General features: G+C 37.6%; 1 protein-coding gene across 1 annotated transcript in view; it reads left to right on the plus strand.

The window, feature by feature from the left end:
* NBEA (neurobeachin) overlaps positions 1-17,705 on the plus strand; it is a 515,614-nt gene that overhangs the window by 391,911 nt on the left and 105,998 nt on the right. Inside the window, exons 47-49 of the mRNA XM_009888422.1 lie at positions 7,793-7,910; positions 8,775-8,877; positions 14,673-14,788. Of these exons, the coding sequence (XP_009886724.1) occupies positions 7,793-7,910; positions 8,775-8,877; positions 14,673-14,788 (337 nt within the window). The remainder of the gene's footprint in view (positions 1-7,792; positions 7,911-8,774; positions 8,878-14,672; positions 14,789-17,705) is intronic.

Raw genomic sequence — 17,705 nt, forward strand, 5'->3', positions numbered from 1 at the left:
CCATTGTTTGCTATTTCAAATATAACTATAAAGGGTAGTAGCTTTTCCCACAATGATAATTTCTTTTTTCTTCCCTTTCTTTCTGTCTATTCCTATACAAAAGAGATGAGGTGACCAGAAATTTAGATTTTAGCTTGTTGATTATGGACCTCTTTGCTATCTTTATACAGAAAGCAAAAGGTTCAGTTTCCACCAGACTATAGTGAGGCAAAAGATCCAAGCAGAACCTTTTGGATAGTTCATGCCCATCACAATTGTGTTTGCTTATTTTTCAGGAGAGTAGTGTCAGACTAACAAAAATATCTTTCTTTTTTTTAAAGTTTACAACAGAATTTCATTCACAGAATTCACAGAATTCACAGAATTGTTAGGGTTGGAAGGGACCTCTGGAGATCATCTAGTCCAACCCTCCTGCCAGAGCAGGGTCACCTACAGCACGTTACACAGGACAGCGTCCAGGCGGGTTTTGAATGTCTCCAGAGTGGGAGACTCCACCACCTCTCTGGGCAGCCTGTTCCAGTGCTCCACTACCCTCAAAGTAAAGAAGTTCCTTCTCATGTTAAGATGGAACTTCCTATGTTCAAGTTTATGCCCATTACCCCTCGTCCTATCACTGGGTGCCACTGAAAAAAGACTACTCCCATCCCCCTGGCATCCTCCCATTAAGTATTTGTATGTATTAATAAGATCCCCCCTCAATCTTCTTTTCTCTAGACTAAAGAGACCCAAGTCCCTCAGCCTTTCCTCATAAGAAAGGTGCTCCAGTCCCCTAATCATCTTTGTTGCCCTTTGCTGGACCCTCTCCAGCAGTTCCCTGTCTTTCTTGAACTGGGGAGCCCAGAACTGGACACAGTACTCCAGATGCGGTCTCACCAGGGCAGAGTAGAGGGGGAGGATGACCTCCCTCGACCTGCTGGCCACACTCTTCTTGATGCACCCCAGGATGCCATTCGCCTTCTTGGCCGCCAGGGCACATTGCTGGCTCATGGTCATCCTGTTGTCCACCAGGACTCCCAGGTCCCTCTCCACAGAGCTGCTCTCCAGGAGGTCAGCCCCCAACCTGTACTGGTGCATGGGGTTATTCCTCCCCAGGTGCAGTACCCTACACTTACCCTTGTTGAACTTCATAAGGTTTCTTTCTGCCCAACTCTCCAGCCTGGCGAGGTCACGCTGTAAGGCAGCACAGCCTTCTGGCGTGTCAGCCACTCCTCCCAGTTTTGTGTCATCAGCAAACTTGCTGATGGTACACTCTATCCCTTCATCCAGATCATTGATGAATATGTTGAACAACTGGGCCCAGTACTGACCCCTGAGGGACACCACTTGTTACTAACCTCCATTGTAAAAACATTTTTTCAACCTTAGGGAATATTAAATACCCATTTGACAGGGATGGATGAGGCAGCTTCAGAGAGTTTCTCTTCTCTCCTTGGCAACTGCAGGCACAGAAAAGCCTGTCATGAGAAACTATATGCAAGCTCCTAACCTGGAAACTCAGAACACCAAGGCTCTTTTACTTTTGTTCATTTTGGTAACATAGGTGTGGGGACTGCAGTGCAACTGAAATGTACCAAGATTTCTTCTTCCTGTCTTTTGTTCAAGGTTGGGCCACATGAGACCAGCAGGTCGAGGGAGGTCATCCTCCCCCTCTACTCTGCCCTGGTGAGACCGCATCTGGAGTACTGTGTCCAGTTCTGGGCTCCCCAGTTCAAGAAAGACAGGGAACTGCTTGAGAGGGTCCAGCAAAGGGCAACAAAGATGATTAGGGGACTGGAGCACCTTTCTTATGAGGAAAGGCTGAGGGACTTGGGTCTCTTTAGTCTAGAGAAAAGAAGATTGAGGGGGGATCTTATTAATACATACAAATACTTAATGGGAGGATGCCAGGGGGATGGGAGCAGTCTTTTTTCAGAGACAGACTCATAGTTGGCTCTTGCAGGTTATCTGTCTTCTAAAAGTTGGTGATGGTGAATGAAGAATGAAATACAATCAAAAATCCTATTCAAACTAAAGGGCCACTATGTATCAGGATGACAAGGGCTTATTTTGTATTGGAAGAAACACAACTTTGTTAAAGTTTAACTTTAGTTAAAAAAAAAAAAAAAGACAAAAAAGGTACAGTACATAGTCAGTGCATAAATAAAATAAATTGTAGTTACCATTGTCAGTGTTGAGGAAGACGTGCTGAGTTTGGTGAAAATTGAAGCACTGGACACATAATTAAGAACACTTAAAACACTGGAAAATAGAGAAACTTAAAAAAATGTCTAGGGTTAGTGGACTGCTGGCAGGGCTGACTGTGAATATGCAATACGGTGCTTTTAAGCATATGTCTCCAAACCTTCCAATCAAATAAAAAAGATGGAGGGTTGCTTTCGGTTGGACTACAAGGACTCAATAGCATCTCACTAGACCTTATTCAGTCAAGACAAATCTTTTCAAATGCAGAGTATTTTTTTTGAAATGTAAAAGATTAAAGTTGAAGAAGTAGGGGCGGTAAACTTAGGAAGGGGAAAAAGGATAAATTCATAGAATTTTCTTGCATCTCAGTAGGAAAAAAAATGAAGTATGTACCACATAGCAAAGACAATAGCCCGTATTGCCCGGGTAACAGCCATCTAATAGGTACTTGGGATTTTGATGTCTAAACTAAGGACATGCCAGAGATCTTTTCTTTAATGTTCTAACTGAAATAGCAGTGTCCAAGTTAAAGATAGTAGTAGCTACACTTAAGCACTGGATAAAACTGTCTTTACAAAATGAAAAAGCATCTTCAGTACCAAAATTACAGTTTTCTTGAAGCCCTTCTGGTCATTCATAAAGGAAAAAAAATGTGTTTAATTTCAGGAAATGGCCATTTTATTCAGAAAAGATGACTCTGAGGATCATTTTTCAGACTTTGAAAAAAATTATTTATAGGAACTTTGGAATATGTCTGTGGCAATGCAGCAAAAAATGAACCAGTTCTATTATACATAAGTACAAGGCAACCATGTCCCTTACTGCTCTTGTTGTTGGACATACTAGTACAAAAGGTAAAGAGTAATGAAGGAAATCAGGGAGTAAGCGCTTTGAAAATAATAATAATAAAAACCAAACCCAGCAACAAAGTTATATTACATGTTAATGGATATATACATTTTGCACTAGATATAAACAAAGCTTGGCAACTGTTACAAGTATCAACTGATACTTTGATTGAGGAGTTGGGTTAGAATTAAAATGCCCCGAACCAGAAATCTGGTTCCACAAGACAAATGATGAATTCCCATTGAAAACAGTAGAATAAATTTGCATACGAGTGCATTAATTAATCACCAAAAAGGGCTACTTAAAAAAAAGGAATTATTGAGCAATAAGCAACAATTCTTTGCAACAGGTTGGAGAAGTGAATATTCTACCATAAAGTTAGCAACTGAGAATAGATAGGACTTGTACAAACTGCTTTCCTTTATTTTTTTATGGCAACTGATTTTGTGATTATTTCAATTCCAGAAAAAACAATCAAAGGAAAAGGGCCAGAATATCCTTTTGCAGTGCTGTGTCTTGTGCTATGAGATACCAAAAACAGGTTGCCCAGAGAGGATGTTGAGGCCCCATCCCTGGAGGTGTTCAAGGACAGGCTGGACGTGGCCCTGGGCAACCTGGTCTAGTGGGAGGTGTCCCTGCCCATTGCAAGGAGGTTGGAACTCGATGATCTTCAAGGTCCTTTCCAACCTAAACCATTCTATGATTCTATGAAAAAAATGATATAAGGCAGCAAAAATAAGCCTCAATACTGAAGTGTTTCTCCTGTGAAAATAATCCATCAGGGATTCTAGCAGAATGGAAACCAGTATTTATGGTCTTTTGGTTAATGCAATACTTCAAAATTCTAGCTGTTAATTAACAACTAATTCATTATCAATCATTACTGAAGTAGGCTTATGATTAAAAATGTATTGAGTCTTAATTGAAAAAAGGGACAGATCTTGATTATGTCAGAAATAAAATTAAAATAATGGAGCTTTCATATTTGAGTCAAGTAGTAAAGCACTTCAGTAATGGTTCTGCTTCTCTTCTGTAGAGCATCTGAACATCCCAAGCTGCTTTACTAATCTAACGTAAGCAAGAGTCACCAATAGATGTTTTTCCATTTCACAGAACCCTGAGATTTAGAGACTTCTCGTTCCCACTGTTAGGGTAACAGCTTCATCTCACTGCAATGCATCCTAGCAAATTTTTATTCTTGGTCTATTGTCTGGCCAGTGGATCCATTGCTATCTTTAAAACATACCCAGATTTCTGAGTAAATGAAGGGGTTTTACAAGGAGAAATAAGCTTTAAACCACATAATTGCAGCTGATATTAAAAATCAAAAGTATGCTAAGTTCAAACGTAGACACGGTTGGTTGGCTGGTTGGTTTTTATTTTATTAAAAACTGCTCGTTTGGGACCTATCTAGAATTCGGTGCTTAGTCATGATGTTTCAACCATTAAGACATGGCTAGAACAAAAAGTCTTCATACCGTTTTTAGGAGAAAAACTCATAAAGCTATTCAAAATAAAGAGCACTGACTTTAAATACAAAGAACAGCAAAACATTGGATGGACCACATGGTAATTTTGGCTTCACATAACTAGGTAACATAATTTGAGCGTCTTTTGGTGAACAAAGTGGTATTTCCATGTCTTTATGAATAATGAAATATACAATATATGCAGTCTGTAAAAAATACAAAATAGCCAGGTCCGCACTTGTGATATGAGAAAGCAAAATGCTAAAAATCACCTGGAAGAAAAAAAAACAGAGTAAACTAAATGCAGAAAAATGAAATTACTTTAGTTTGGCTCTCATAACAACAAGAAGAAAGAATCCTACAACGTCAGTAATTTCTACTGTGAACTTTAGATACCTAACAACGGAAGGTTTAATGCGTCGCTTGAAAATAGTGTTAGATGAATGTTGTGGAGGATGACAAAAATGGGTAGTATATCTCGGACAGGAAAACAATACAACAGAGATACTGAAATAATTGAGATGATTTGATATCGACATGATAATCTGATATTTGTAGGACTAATAGACAGTTAAGAAGAGTGTAATTGAGGTCAATAATTGAATTACAGACTCCTTCCTTTCCTCTGATTTCCTATCCTTTCTACTGCTTTACTGGAGTGCTATCTAAGCCTATCTAGAAGTCATTCATTTCATAGTGGGGTGAATGCACCTCTATGACGTTCCAGTTGCTTTATACTTGTGTAAGGAGAGGAGGAAGAAAAAGACAACCAGTATATAGTCAGTCTAGAATGTGCTTTTAGCGTTGATCTATAACAACTAAGCTGTGGTACCTATCAAGACATTGTAAATGTATTACTGCGAATCCTCTAAAATGTTAACACATAGGGTATAGTTAATATTAAACATTTTTCTTTAGAAAAAAATAGGACAAGTAGAAACATTTTTAAAACAAAAAGTGGATTCCTGAATCCTGGTGTTTTGTCAAGGAACTAATTCTTTGGCAAATCTGCTGGCTGCTGTAGATCTGGTTACAGCTATATACATTTTAAACTCTTATCTCTGGGAGACTGTTCTCATGTTTTAGCTTTTCAAACTTGAGTGTTTTCCTCCCTATTTCCTCTCTGTATCTTAAGGACCTGTGTATTTACAAAAATTATGTATCAGATAGCAGCAGAATACATTCAAAGGAGGAGGGTACTGAAATCGTCACAGTCATTGTTCTTAACCATCTGAATTTCACATACACGATACCAGCTGTATCCTAGCATCTGATCTCAATGAAAGACTGAAGAAAAATTCGGTTTATTTAGCTTATCAAAGAGAAAGCTAAGCAGTAACCGGATCACAGTCCGTAATTACCGACACAAGGAAAGGTTATCTGATGCTAGAAGAGACAGAGACAAAGGTGTCACAAGATCTGGGGGCTAGAAGCTGAAGTCAACAGAGTTCAAAGTGAAAATAAGGTGCAGATTTTTAACCATTGCAGTTTAGCATATGAGGTAGTAATTCCACAGCTGGCCTGAATGGACGGAGCATATAGTCTCTGGAGTGTGTCTGGGGGACCTCCAAAGAAATCAAGCATGTTTTCTTCTTCAAGTGTTTAGTGTTTAGTCAGCGTGGAGAGCTGAGGTGCCATCAGCCACGGTGTTGCTCTAAGTCTTGTCTGTAACTTCTTCCCATGAAGACAGTACAGGGACCTCACTGTGTTCCTCTCCCCAGTTTCCTTCAAGGACAGAGCTAACATTTCGATGCTCTTCAGTGTGCTGAAACACATTCGCTTTGTTCCAGTCTATCTCTGAAATAGACTCATCATGGTTATGAGAAAAAAGTTATGGAGAACAAATTAACAAAAATCCATGGAGCTCTTTTAACACAAAGTGTACAAACTTAAATTAGCTTTTTTGTATATGAAGACACGTTACTAACTTGAAGCTATGTCAGTGAAAAAAACCAAAGGAATACAATTTCCATGACCGCAACCATGAAGGATTGTTGACAGCAGCAGCATATGGTCTCCCTAACATTTCCCTATTCAGAAGCTGGGGGAGGTCGTGAGTACAGAAAGCAAAGACCTCAACCGAGTGCGTAAAGCACTACAAACTGGTATACCAACAGTTTCTATGTATGTAATGAAGAACAGAGAAATTAAATCTCTCCAGTCCGAAACCTTCTTTTTGCATTTCCCTTTAGTGAAGGTGTTTGTTGCATTTCTTTGTTTCACTGGGACTGCAACTCTCTCAGTAACTGCAGCCGAGGGGAAGGCACAGCCTGCAGAGCCTGGGAAACGCAGCTGGATGTAGTGAGGGGATGGTCCCCATCCCAAACGACTGACTCCTCGTAGGATGGTGTCAGAGTCCCAGCTATGGGCAGAGCCCACCTGGGCAGAGGTGGAGGACTGAAGGCAGTCTTCCAGTTGATGAAAAGGATTGGAAAAGGCTTATTCTACAATGCTTGTTATTGTTGGAATGATAATTCACAGATGGGATAAGTTAATAAAGCTGATACTTAATGAAATTGGGTCTTTTTTGTCTGTTTTCCTGAACATCTCTAACAGTGAAAGAAGAGTGAAAAAGATTACTTAGGTATTAATAGTCTTAGACCAATACCTTCAGCAGAGAAACTGACAAATTGGAAAAACAATGCTAATTTTAAACTATTTTATTTTAAAATATTTTCACATTAATTTTAAAATGCAAATATACAAATTATTAAATTTTGTTCATGGTTTGGGATATCAGGTGTACTTAACTTTAGAAAAATCATTGTGTTGACATACCGTTCTAGCTAATTTCTGTATTTATTAATGGAATGGAGGGAGTTCTAATTTATGACCCTGAAATGGATGTGAATAGCGAGTTATACTATTTTGGTTGTACTTTGCACAAGATAACCTCAGAAGTAAATCTGTTATCTGATACATAACTGACAACTGTGTCATGCACACTGTTGAAAGAAAATACAGCTAAGCATAATTGCAACTGTGTCCATTACCCTGTGCTTGCTTGTAGAGTTTGGGGCTTTTTGAGGAAAATGTGTTGATGTGACTCATGAGAAACAGATCATAAGAGTATCAGGTTATGGTGCTTCCTGATATTCTTGATACTTGGATACAGCTATACTTGAATGCATTTTTTGAAAACATTTAAGTTCGTGTTTTAACTCATGTTTTTTAAGTGTTAAAGAGATACGATTAACTTAACTGTACTTCATTGGTGGGTAAAATTTACTATGTTCTTATGCAATATTTTAATGAAAAACTGCTAATGACTGTCACCTTGACTTTCTTTAAAGGTGCTTGCCTATACAGAAGGCCTTCATGGAAAATGGATGTTCAGTGAGATTCGGGCTGTTTTTTCAAGACGTTATCTTCTCCAGAACACAGCTTTGGAAGTATTTATGGCAAACAGAAGTATGTCTTCGTTTATTTTGTTGCATAAAAGTCCGCTAGTAGTTATTTTGTGTGTTATTTATTAATCTTAGAATTTACGCTCTATGCTTCCTTTGACCAAGTGCTTATATCTATGTTCAATAATGCTTACTCTTGCATGTATTCGTTGCATTTCGTATTAAAATCAATCACATAAATCAATCTCACTGCTTTCTGTGCAGCAGTGAGATTTATTTATAAAAAAAGATCATTGCAATTGGTAAATTCTTCAAATATTTTATAGGAAATTTGCTTTTTCTGTGATGTCACCCCTCTCCTCCATTTTCTGTAAATACTTTAGTGAAATATCTAAAAGGATATTTCCTTTTGTAATTATGGATGGAGGACCAGATCAATAAATGGATCCACTCAGTTTTCTGCATGGGCTACTCTGAATAAAAGTTGGGTGGTTGGTGAGGTGTGTCATTAGTCCTTTGTTCTGAGAAGCTTTGATGTAAATTTTTATTTCAACTGGAGAGGGAATTAAACAATTTCTGGCCCTGTGTGTTTTATTGTGCTGGTTAGAAGACCAAATGACATGCCAACTACTGAACAGCTTCCCAGCCTGATAAGAGGTTATATGTGTTAATGGTAAGCTGCGGTTCCTCTGAAGTATACCTCACTGCAAAATGGGAGAGTTAGTGCCAAAATTTTAACCAGCTAATGATACATGGGTATGAAGTATGTCAGGACTTTCTGTTCTAACTTGGATTCCCAGGAGGGTAAAAGTGGAACTGACTTCTCTTCCCAAACGAAAACCAAAGAACATTTTAAAAATATATGCAAGTGGAGAAACATGTTTCTGCAGATGGTTTACTAGTCCTTATTTTCTCTTCTTCATTTTAGCTTCTGTTATGTTTAATTTTCCTGACCAAGCAACAGTGAAAAAGGTTGTGTACAGCTTACCACGTGTTGGAGTAGGAACCAGCTATGGTTTGCCACAAGCCAGGTAATTTAATTCAAATAGTTTGTGTATTGTGTATTTATTATATTACACAAATTATATTTTTAAACATGTCAATACTAAAACATCATTCCTGTCCTGAAACTCCAGATTTTCTCTTTTTTAAGGTTAGTCTGAGAAACAATATCCTTTATTTACTAAATGGCCTGTTATTATGGAATACAAGTAAAAGTATTGTAAATTAGATTTTTTTTTTTAATCATTACAGGAAATAAGTACCTTCCAATGAAGGACCAGAAAAAGACTTTTACTTTATCTCTTCAAAGTCTAGTTTTCATTCAGGTTTTATAAATGCATGGAGAAATTTTCATCCTTGCTGTGATTGTTATGCAGGACATGGAACTAAACTTGACTAGGTTTTGTGTTTGCTGGAAGAAAATTGTTTATATATATATATATATCTTCTCACTTGCCTTTTATATAAATGTGTGTAGGTTTTACTTCATTGCTCATCAGTATAGTGGCTATTTTGCAATTTCCAAATTTCTTCTGTTCATTAGTATAATACATTCTTCTTCTGCTTCCAAAATTAAGGAGGTTATATATTTTGGAAAAGACCAACTAAGGTTCAGTTTTAGAGATTTTCACATACTGTGGACAAGTACAGTTTTTGTTATCTCATCAACATCAACATCATATCAGCCTATGGTCAAAATAAGGCTAGGAATTGTCAGACTCTATACTGTAAAAGTATTCATATTTCGGTGATGGGTAAGATGATCTTCATGTGTACCTCACTGAATTGGGAGGGAAAATTTCCTGCCTCAATTTTTTTTTTTTTGTTTGGAAATGTCTGTTCAGACCTAAAATTGTTTTTGAGGGTGTATCAGCAGAAGTTTGGTGAAAAATGTTTAGATTCAGGATTAATTTCTGGTCAAAAGAAAAGCATAATAAATATATATAAGGGAGTAAGGAACCAGTAGGAAATACACAAAATATGGTGCTTTGGGTTCAGAGCTCCATTTGTCTTGACTTAGCCAAAAGCCAATCACTTGATCATCAGTGTAATGTCTGGGATGTGTCTTTCTCTTTCTTTAAGTCATTTCCTACAAACTAAGACTTCATATTGTCCTTGTTTTATCCCAATGCAGAATGTGGAAATACTCTGGAGTGTCAAAGCATTTGTAGGATTGGAGAACTATTTTGTTCCCAGCTGAACATCATTCCCTGTCATGAGCTCAAGAGTCTCATGATGCCTAAGGCTTGATCTTCTGAATGTGCTGAAATTCTTAGGCAAACTGCCAAATTTCTCAAGTTTTCACTGAGATCAAGGGGAAGTAGGGGCATTTCTTTGGAAGGTGCATCTTGTTAATATTTGCATTGCTCTTCCAAATTCTCAAATTAAAGGAATTGCTGTCTCTAAATGGAAAGTAATAATATTCTTCTCTGAAATAAAAATGGCCACATGTTCTAGAACAAACAAAATGCAAATTTCTCAATCAGAATTTCATATCCACAGTGACATTTTTTACTTTTGAAATTCATATCCTTTGTGCATTATTCAGTGAATAATTGTCTGAAAAAGTTTGTTGATATATAATTACTTAGAAAAGTTTCAGCTTCACTATTATATGCAGTTATTTCCATACCTTTTTGATTAAAGTTAAATTTGAATCGAAAATGGGCTTGCTAGCCTTCAGAATAAATCTGGCATGTTGTAGTGAAGATGTTTTTCTTTCTTGTTTTTGCGTAATCAGGGTATGACTTATACACAATAAAGACCCTGTAATCATATTTTTTCCTTTTTTTCTATCTACGTACCCTTATTGTCTTCAGTAGGATTGCAGGGAAGTAATTTCAGGGAAAATCCGTCTCTATAACTGTTCTGTAGTTAATATTTTGTTGATGTTAGAATATAGTTTCCCTTCCTATGAATATGTTGGCTCTGGAATGCTAATTTTTAAAATTATGCTTATTTGTGTAACTAACATAAGGAGAAATTATGCTGAGTAAGCCAAAGGAGCTGCTATGTTGAGTAAAATGTTATCCTTTTTATGACTAATTTTCCAGATTAAGCTGTACTTTAAAATATTTGAACAAAAGCAGATCTTCTGATTGTTTTGCTTAAGTTCTTTAGTTTTATTTTTGTAAGTAATATTTCCTCTCTGATACTACTCTGATAAACATTTCATCTAAAGTTAATTACTTTATCATAAAGAATCGCGTTTGTGATGGAAATGTTCTGGAGGGGTAAATTACTTTTAATGCAGTACATGGACTTTAAGTGCACTTCTGTTTTCATGGAGAAATCCTGCGATTAACAAAGATGGAAGGAAATAGAAGGAAAAAGCAATATTTATGATCCTCTAATGGCACAAAGGATTAGAAGCAGGTGGACTGGTATCTCTTCCCCAGACTGTTACAGAGCTGCTGTTCTGAGGAAGTCTCCTGTTTGCCTCTTTGCTGCCTTTTCCAACAGCCCGTCTAATGCTTTGATTCAACAAAGCATTCAAGCCTGTGCTTAACATTACAAAGAAGTAATTACATCTCCCAATTAGTCACACGTTGAAGAATTTGGTCTGATTTGGTAATCAAATTTATCTGTCTTTGATAAATGCATTTTCACTGTTCCTGAAACGTGTTGCATTGACTCTAGTTTTGTTATGACCTTGCCATATGATACGATTGGGCATACAGTACTGTGCTTTCTATTTGACCTATTTCTACAGTTCCACACGATTCTACCTAGGTAGAGTAATATCTGCATTTTTACAACACTATCTGCAGGCCACTTTTTAGGGTTCTAACACCTCAGGTGTAATTTACTGATGCATTTTTATTGAGGGTAACATCACAGCTTAGCAACAACTGTGAGCTGCCTGATGGTTTTGTAAGTGTACAGAGATCAAAGAACTGGTAAAAGATACAGTACCATATTTCACCGCTAAATATGTGCCTACCACTGTCCACTGAAATTCTGTGGGCTATCAATGCATTAAATAAAACAATGGCTCCAGTTATTAAAGCTAAGAAATATAAATGATTAAGTTTTTGCTGAAAGAAAACATATTTTGGCTGGTATGGTAACTATATTCAACGTCAGCTCAGGTCTGCCACTTATTCTGCATCAGTAGCTTGGTGATGGATTTCCAGATCTCAGTATAGCTGGTTGCAGAGGTTGGATTTGGGGAAGGGAGAGGGATATGAAAACTAAGATTTGATGTCCTCAAAGCATAAAACTCCTTTTATGGCTTTGATTAAAAGTGAATATTGATGAGTCTCCTGTCAGAAGCCAGTGACTTTCCCAAGCCTTTTTTTTTCTTTTTCTGAACAGGAGCAGCACAACACAAAACATCACACAAGTGCTACGTTTTTGACAAGATACTTAAAGATTCCTTGTATGAGATTGGGTTGTAGCTAACTAAATTAAAAGTAATTGTGAAAGGCGGTGGGTCATGCTCCATATACGGGATATATAACATCCCTTCCTTCAACAAAATGCCATGAAATGTTTTGTAAACATACTTAAAGCATATAAAACTTGAAAAAATGGATCATCCCCTTGCACATTAGAGAGTCTTCTGCAGTTTCCATTTTGAGTAGGTATTTCATGGTTCTCTAGAAGCGAAGAAAGCACACTCATTTATGCATCTTCATATTGGTGATGGCATATCGAAGGAGAGAAATGGTTTGATCAAAGTTGGGTGGATTTAGCAAAACACAAAACAGTGGGTCTTCCTGTGTTAACTGAAACAAGCAGGTGTGGAACCAATTTATTGTGCATAATTTTTTCCAGTCTCTGCTGAAATAACTGTGAATCTTTCAAACACCTTAGATACAGAGTAAATAAGGAGCTTTTTTAGTATATTTTGATTTTCTGTAGAATTCACTCAAATCAGGTATTCAAATGTGAAGTCCAGAACTTGACACTTTATAGATTTTTGAGACTCCCTGGGAGATTTTGAGTAAAGTCTAAAAGCAGCTACTAAGCTGTACTGATGCATAAATGTTGTTTTGTCATGGGAGGAACAGAAAGTCTGTGACAGAAATGCTTTGTAAATTATGATCTCTTTAGTATTTTTGTTTTCTGTATTTGTTAATTTGCGTAGCATTAGTCATAGTTTACTGGGAACAATACGTCTTTGAGAGTTCCACTGTAAAGGTAATGGTTACCGTAAAATGCAATGTAAAGTATAATTACATTCAGATAACTCTTTAGGTAAATTGTTCGGAAGAAGCGTAATAGAAACAACTTAAAAAATTTTTGTAATGTCTCTTGTGTACTAGTAAAGCGTATCTACCATTGGCATCCTAGAGTCTACTGTAAAATAAGGCTAGCCAAGCTGGCAAGACCTTATTTACTGCTATTTTGGGTAAATACAAGTGTACCTACACTTGCATGGTCATTTTTGTATGCCCAGTTTGTAAGCCTAAGTGTGGCAGACATTGACAACCTACATATTGACAATTTAGACATATAATTGTGATAACTGTACACACACAAATTGCATAACAATACTCATCCTTTCTCCAGATATAGTGTTAGTGCATGTGTAGGAGTATGTACAGATATCTTTAGAAGTAGATGGTCCACTTTTTTGTAATTGCTGCCCAATTTGACACCTTGTATATGACTTTATTTTAAGAAAATAATCAGCACTCAGAGTCTAGAAGTAGTACACTTAGTGTGTTTAGTGTGCAACTGAAAGCTGAAGCATTCGGTGTCCCTATTTACTCTTGACAAGCTATATAAATACTAGAGATATTCTTTAAATTCATGAATAGGCTACACATTAGGGTTCCTCTGTTGTTTTTTGGGTTTTTTTGATAGGTATAAACATTTTCTCTGTTTTGATCCATTTATAAGATTTAAGTTTCTGTAAAAAAAAGTATCTGAAGAGATGAATTTTTTCTCTTTCCAAAGATTTGCCTTGTCTTTTTTTTTCAGGAAGGACTATTTTCTCCAGAAATGAGTTGTGAGCAGTGAGGCTGTCTCTGCTTGTGGCAGATTTTTTCTTTAATGCATTAGTCTAGACTGAATCTAGTCCTCTATATTTTAGCAACCAGGGACAGTATATGCTATGGGAAATTTAGAAGTTGGTGCACAGTATTTGGTTATTGTTATGTTGTCAAATTGAATATAGAAGAGCTGAAATTTTCTGCTTTTCCCTTCCTTGGCACAAGTTTTAGAAAATGTGTGGAAACTGAGTATCTTGGAAGCTTCTACTCCTCTTCCAAATTTGAATGAAATGCCATTCAGAAGTTATTATGGAGAGATAGGCAGATGGACATGTGAGCACATAACCAAATAAACCTTGTTTCTTTCAGAAACCAGGCTATAAATAGAAATCTTGAGGCTTACTGGGATATAGGAAGGGGCCATGGGTTGCTGACCATGGAGGAGGTGCACAAATCGTGGAATATCTTCAACCCATGTGCTGGAAATATATGGCACTTTAATCTATCATTCACTCACCTTAATGAACTTATCTCAATGTATCCTTTTGAAACAGGGAAATGGTATTCCTCTTTTTTTCCTGCTGGTCAAGCCAGGCACCAGGAGGTCTGCAGTTTCTTTTACTTCCAGTCATTTAACCAGATCCAGAATAAAATAAAACACAAAATATATTATTCTGAATTATTACAATGCTGTAGTACTGGTAAAATAAAATGCAGATCTTAATTTTAGTAATTTCTCAAATAAGGCTAATAGTGTCTTCTTGACTTCATTAAACAAAATAAAAAAGCCTCTGAGAGAATCTGAAATTAATCACACTAATAACGTTGCCCTACATCTTAACATTTAATAAAGAAAATCATTCTTTAAATGTGTTTCCTAGGAGAATCTCTCTGGCCACTCCCCGACAGCTTTATAAATCATCCAACATGACTCAGCGCTGGCAGAGACGGGAGATATCTAACTTTGAATACTTGATGTTCCTCAACACTATAGCAGGTAAGGCTTCTGACTCTTTAATCCTTCATAATGTGTTTGTGTTTGTCAAAGTCTTAAGCACCGTGACTTGATAGAATACATTCATCCCTCTAGAATTCAGCTACAGCTTTATGATAGATTTTGAAACACACACATTCAATTTTATCAGAAAATGCACAACGTATCACTGAGGCTTTAGATTCATGTATTGTTGTGGAGGCTGTTCCTTACTCCCTTTCTGCCATTTCCTCTGCTGACAGCTTTGTCTGAAGCTTTATTAGAGTCAACAAACCATTGCCAGAGAGTGTCTGGAAATAATAATGGGAAAATGTAATTTCGCTACTTCATCATTCTCAGCAACAGCAACTAGACAGCAGAATAACAACAATATTCTGCCTAGTACAGATGTCACCTGGATTGTGGTATGATTAGATTACAGCATCTTTTCTCGTTTAGTTCTTTGAGCTGAAATATAATATCAGATTAGGTATTTAAAATGAGAAATAACTGCCATAGACATCCATTCATTATTGGCAAAGACGAGATTTTCTGGCAATTGTCATTAATTAACCATACACAATGGCATTTTTCCATTCACCCTTTTAGTGTTAACTCCTGTGGTAATTTTAAATATAAAACCCAGCAGTTTTCTCCACCATGTACAAAGATTTCCTGGAGGTTGTCCACTATTACAATTCCTGCCTGTATCACACATGCTGCTTATGAACCTGCCTGTGGAGAGACTTGCTCAGACATTTCACTCCAGTGAGCTTTAATTTGAAACTCAAATTAAATTCCACCAGGCATCGCTTTGTACTCCAGTGTTACAGCTTTCATCTTTACTTGGTCCTAACTTTTATGCCTGATGTTATCCTCGGGCCAGATATAAGACAAATGTAAGTGCAAAGCCCAAAGGTCGCACCTGTAAGTACCCGTTGCTCTGACCAGTCTGAGGACACTCACTGCGTTCTTCCCAGTAGGGCAGTGGCAGAATTCAGGAGCTGTCAAACCGACTTACTTTGAACCTTCAGGCTTTTCGCCTCTGTGCTTATATGGTAGTTACCTTCCGTGCATCCAGTCTTACAGACTTTAATAAATGTGTCATCAAATTATCCCAGTGTGATACAGAAGTGCTACCACTGAACAGTTGGATATCTGAGGGCATGTTTACCTTGTGCAGTGGAGCACAAAGCAGAGTCCCTGAAGCTACTGGAGACCTGGGCTGGAAAGTCCATATGGCGCAGTCCCGTGCAGGCGCACCAGCTTGGTTCCCGAGCATTATAGCCACAGTCCCGCAGATCTCTGCCGAAGGAAGCAGCCCTGCTGAGCGTTTATTACCTCTGGCGCAGCGCCACAAGAATGCTGCTATCCTGCTTCTGGACACTGGCCTGCCTCCAGCCGCTCCGCGTCTCTCGCACATCCGCTGCCCTTCTGGTGATGAGAAAATGCAGACAGAGCCTCACAGGCTCTCCTGACCACCTCACCCGAACTGGGAGGGTTTAATGGAGAGCTGGGAAGTTAGCTTAAGTCCCCTCAGTCCCCCTCCAATACATTATTGACAGAACTGTCCTTCTCTTGTAATTTCCTTTTTATGTATTCATTTCTTCTGTAAGCAGTGTGTCTAAACGCTTTAAATGAGAGTAGACAGGAGCTGAGCCAATTTTTGATAAATTACTTTTAATTTTTAATCAGTTTAAAACTCCCAGGTCATTTATTTTTAGGTATATCACCAAATCATGCAAATCTGGAAGACATCATTGTGTCTGAAGTCAATTAGGAATTGCAGTGACACTTACACTAAAGTATCCATCAGTAAACAAGCTTCAGCCTGAAGGGATTCCTTCACAGTACCTCATAGGTCTCATGAACAATGGTTTTTGGCGTGTTGTTTGATACTAGCGCTGCTAGGCAGCCTTTAGAGCCAAACACCTGGGTGGTTGCATGAGGCAAGTTTCTTATAATGTCATCTAATGTCATTCACCTGCCTTGCAACAGGATGGTCTGCCATTTGCATTCCAGGTACCACCTGCTATGCCCAAGGTTTGAAGGATTACTGACTCTATGGGGTTTTTTTTGGGGGGGAGGGTGTCGATAAGCTTGTACTGTATTTGGAAAAGCTTACAGCAGCTTAGTCAGTCTCTCTCTGATTCAAAGCACTTAATTTCTGGCAGATTTTTTTGGTATCAGTCTCTTACTGGTAAATCTCATTTGTTCATGTAATCTCATTGTTGTTAATTGTATAAGCTCACTTGCTCATTTTCACAGCATTACCTACCATCTTATGAAGTGTTTTAGCAGTGCATGATCAAATTCAAATTCAAATTTAGGTAAAGACCATATTCCCTGAAAGAGAGGGAGGTAAATTTGAGTCTCTAGAAGAAATTCAACTTAACTCTTTGTCTCCATTTTGTATTGACTGACTTATTTTGTAAAGACATTCTTTTTAATGATGCTTTGAGGTCATATGGATCAATAAATATATGTTTTCTGAAGGAGAGCAAATATGCTGATTTTTAAAAGTTTTCGAAGTGACCAGCATTGGATAAATAAATATTAATACCCATGCACACTCTTCTGTTCAGATGTGAGGAACGTGTTGAGTGGCATTTGGAGATCTTTTTCTTGTCATAGAGAATATCTCTTATTCTGAATTTTATTTTGAACCCATATGCATTGCTTGGCTTTTGCTAATGGGTCCTTACCAATCTATATATTTCATTATCTGTTTTCAGTTCCCAAGAAGGGTGGCGGGCATCATGTTATGTTGGGAAGAAAGTATCACTGTACCATCTCATAAAAGATTTTGGAGGGATGTCTAAAAGCAGCTGAGATTCTTGGGTGCTTTCTTTTTAAGCTGTATCATTGAGGTTCTATCAGCAAGAGTGCTGTCACATCTGATAGTGTTCCAGCAGGATTAGTGAAATAAAGGTTCCTGCTG

Source organism: Charadrius vociferus, unplaced genomic scaffold (genome assembly GCF_000708025.1).
Source record: "Charadrius vociferus isolate BGI_N301 unplaced genomic scaffold, ASM70802v2 scaffold16, whole genome shotgun sequence".
Lineage (NCBI taxonomy): Eukaryota > Metazoa > Chordata > Aves > Charadriiformes > Charadriidae > Charadrius > Charadrius vociferus.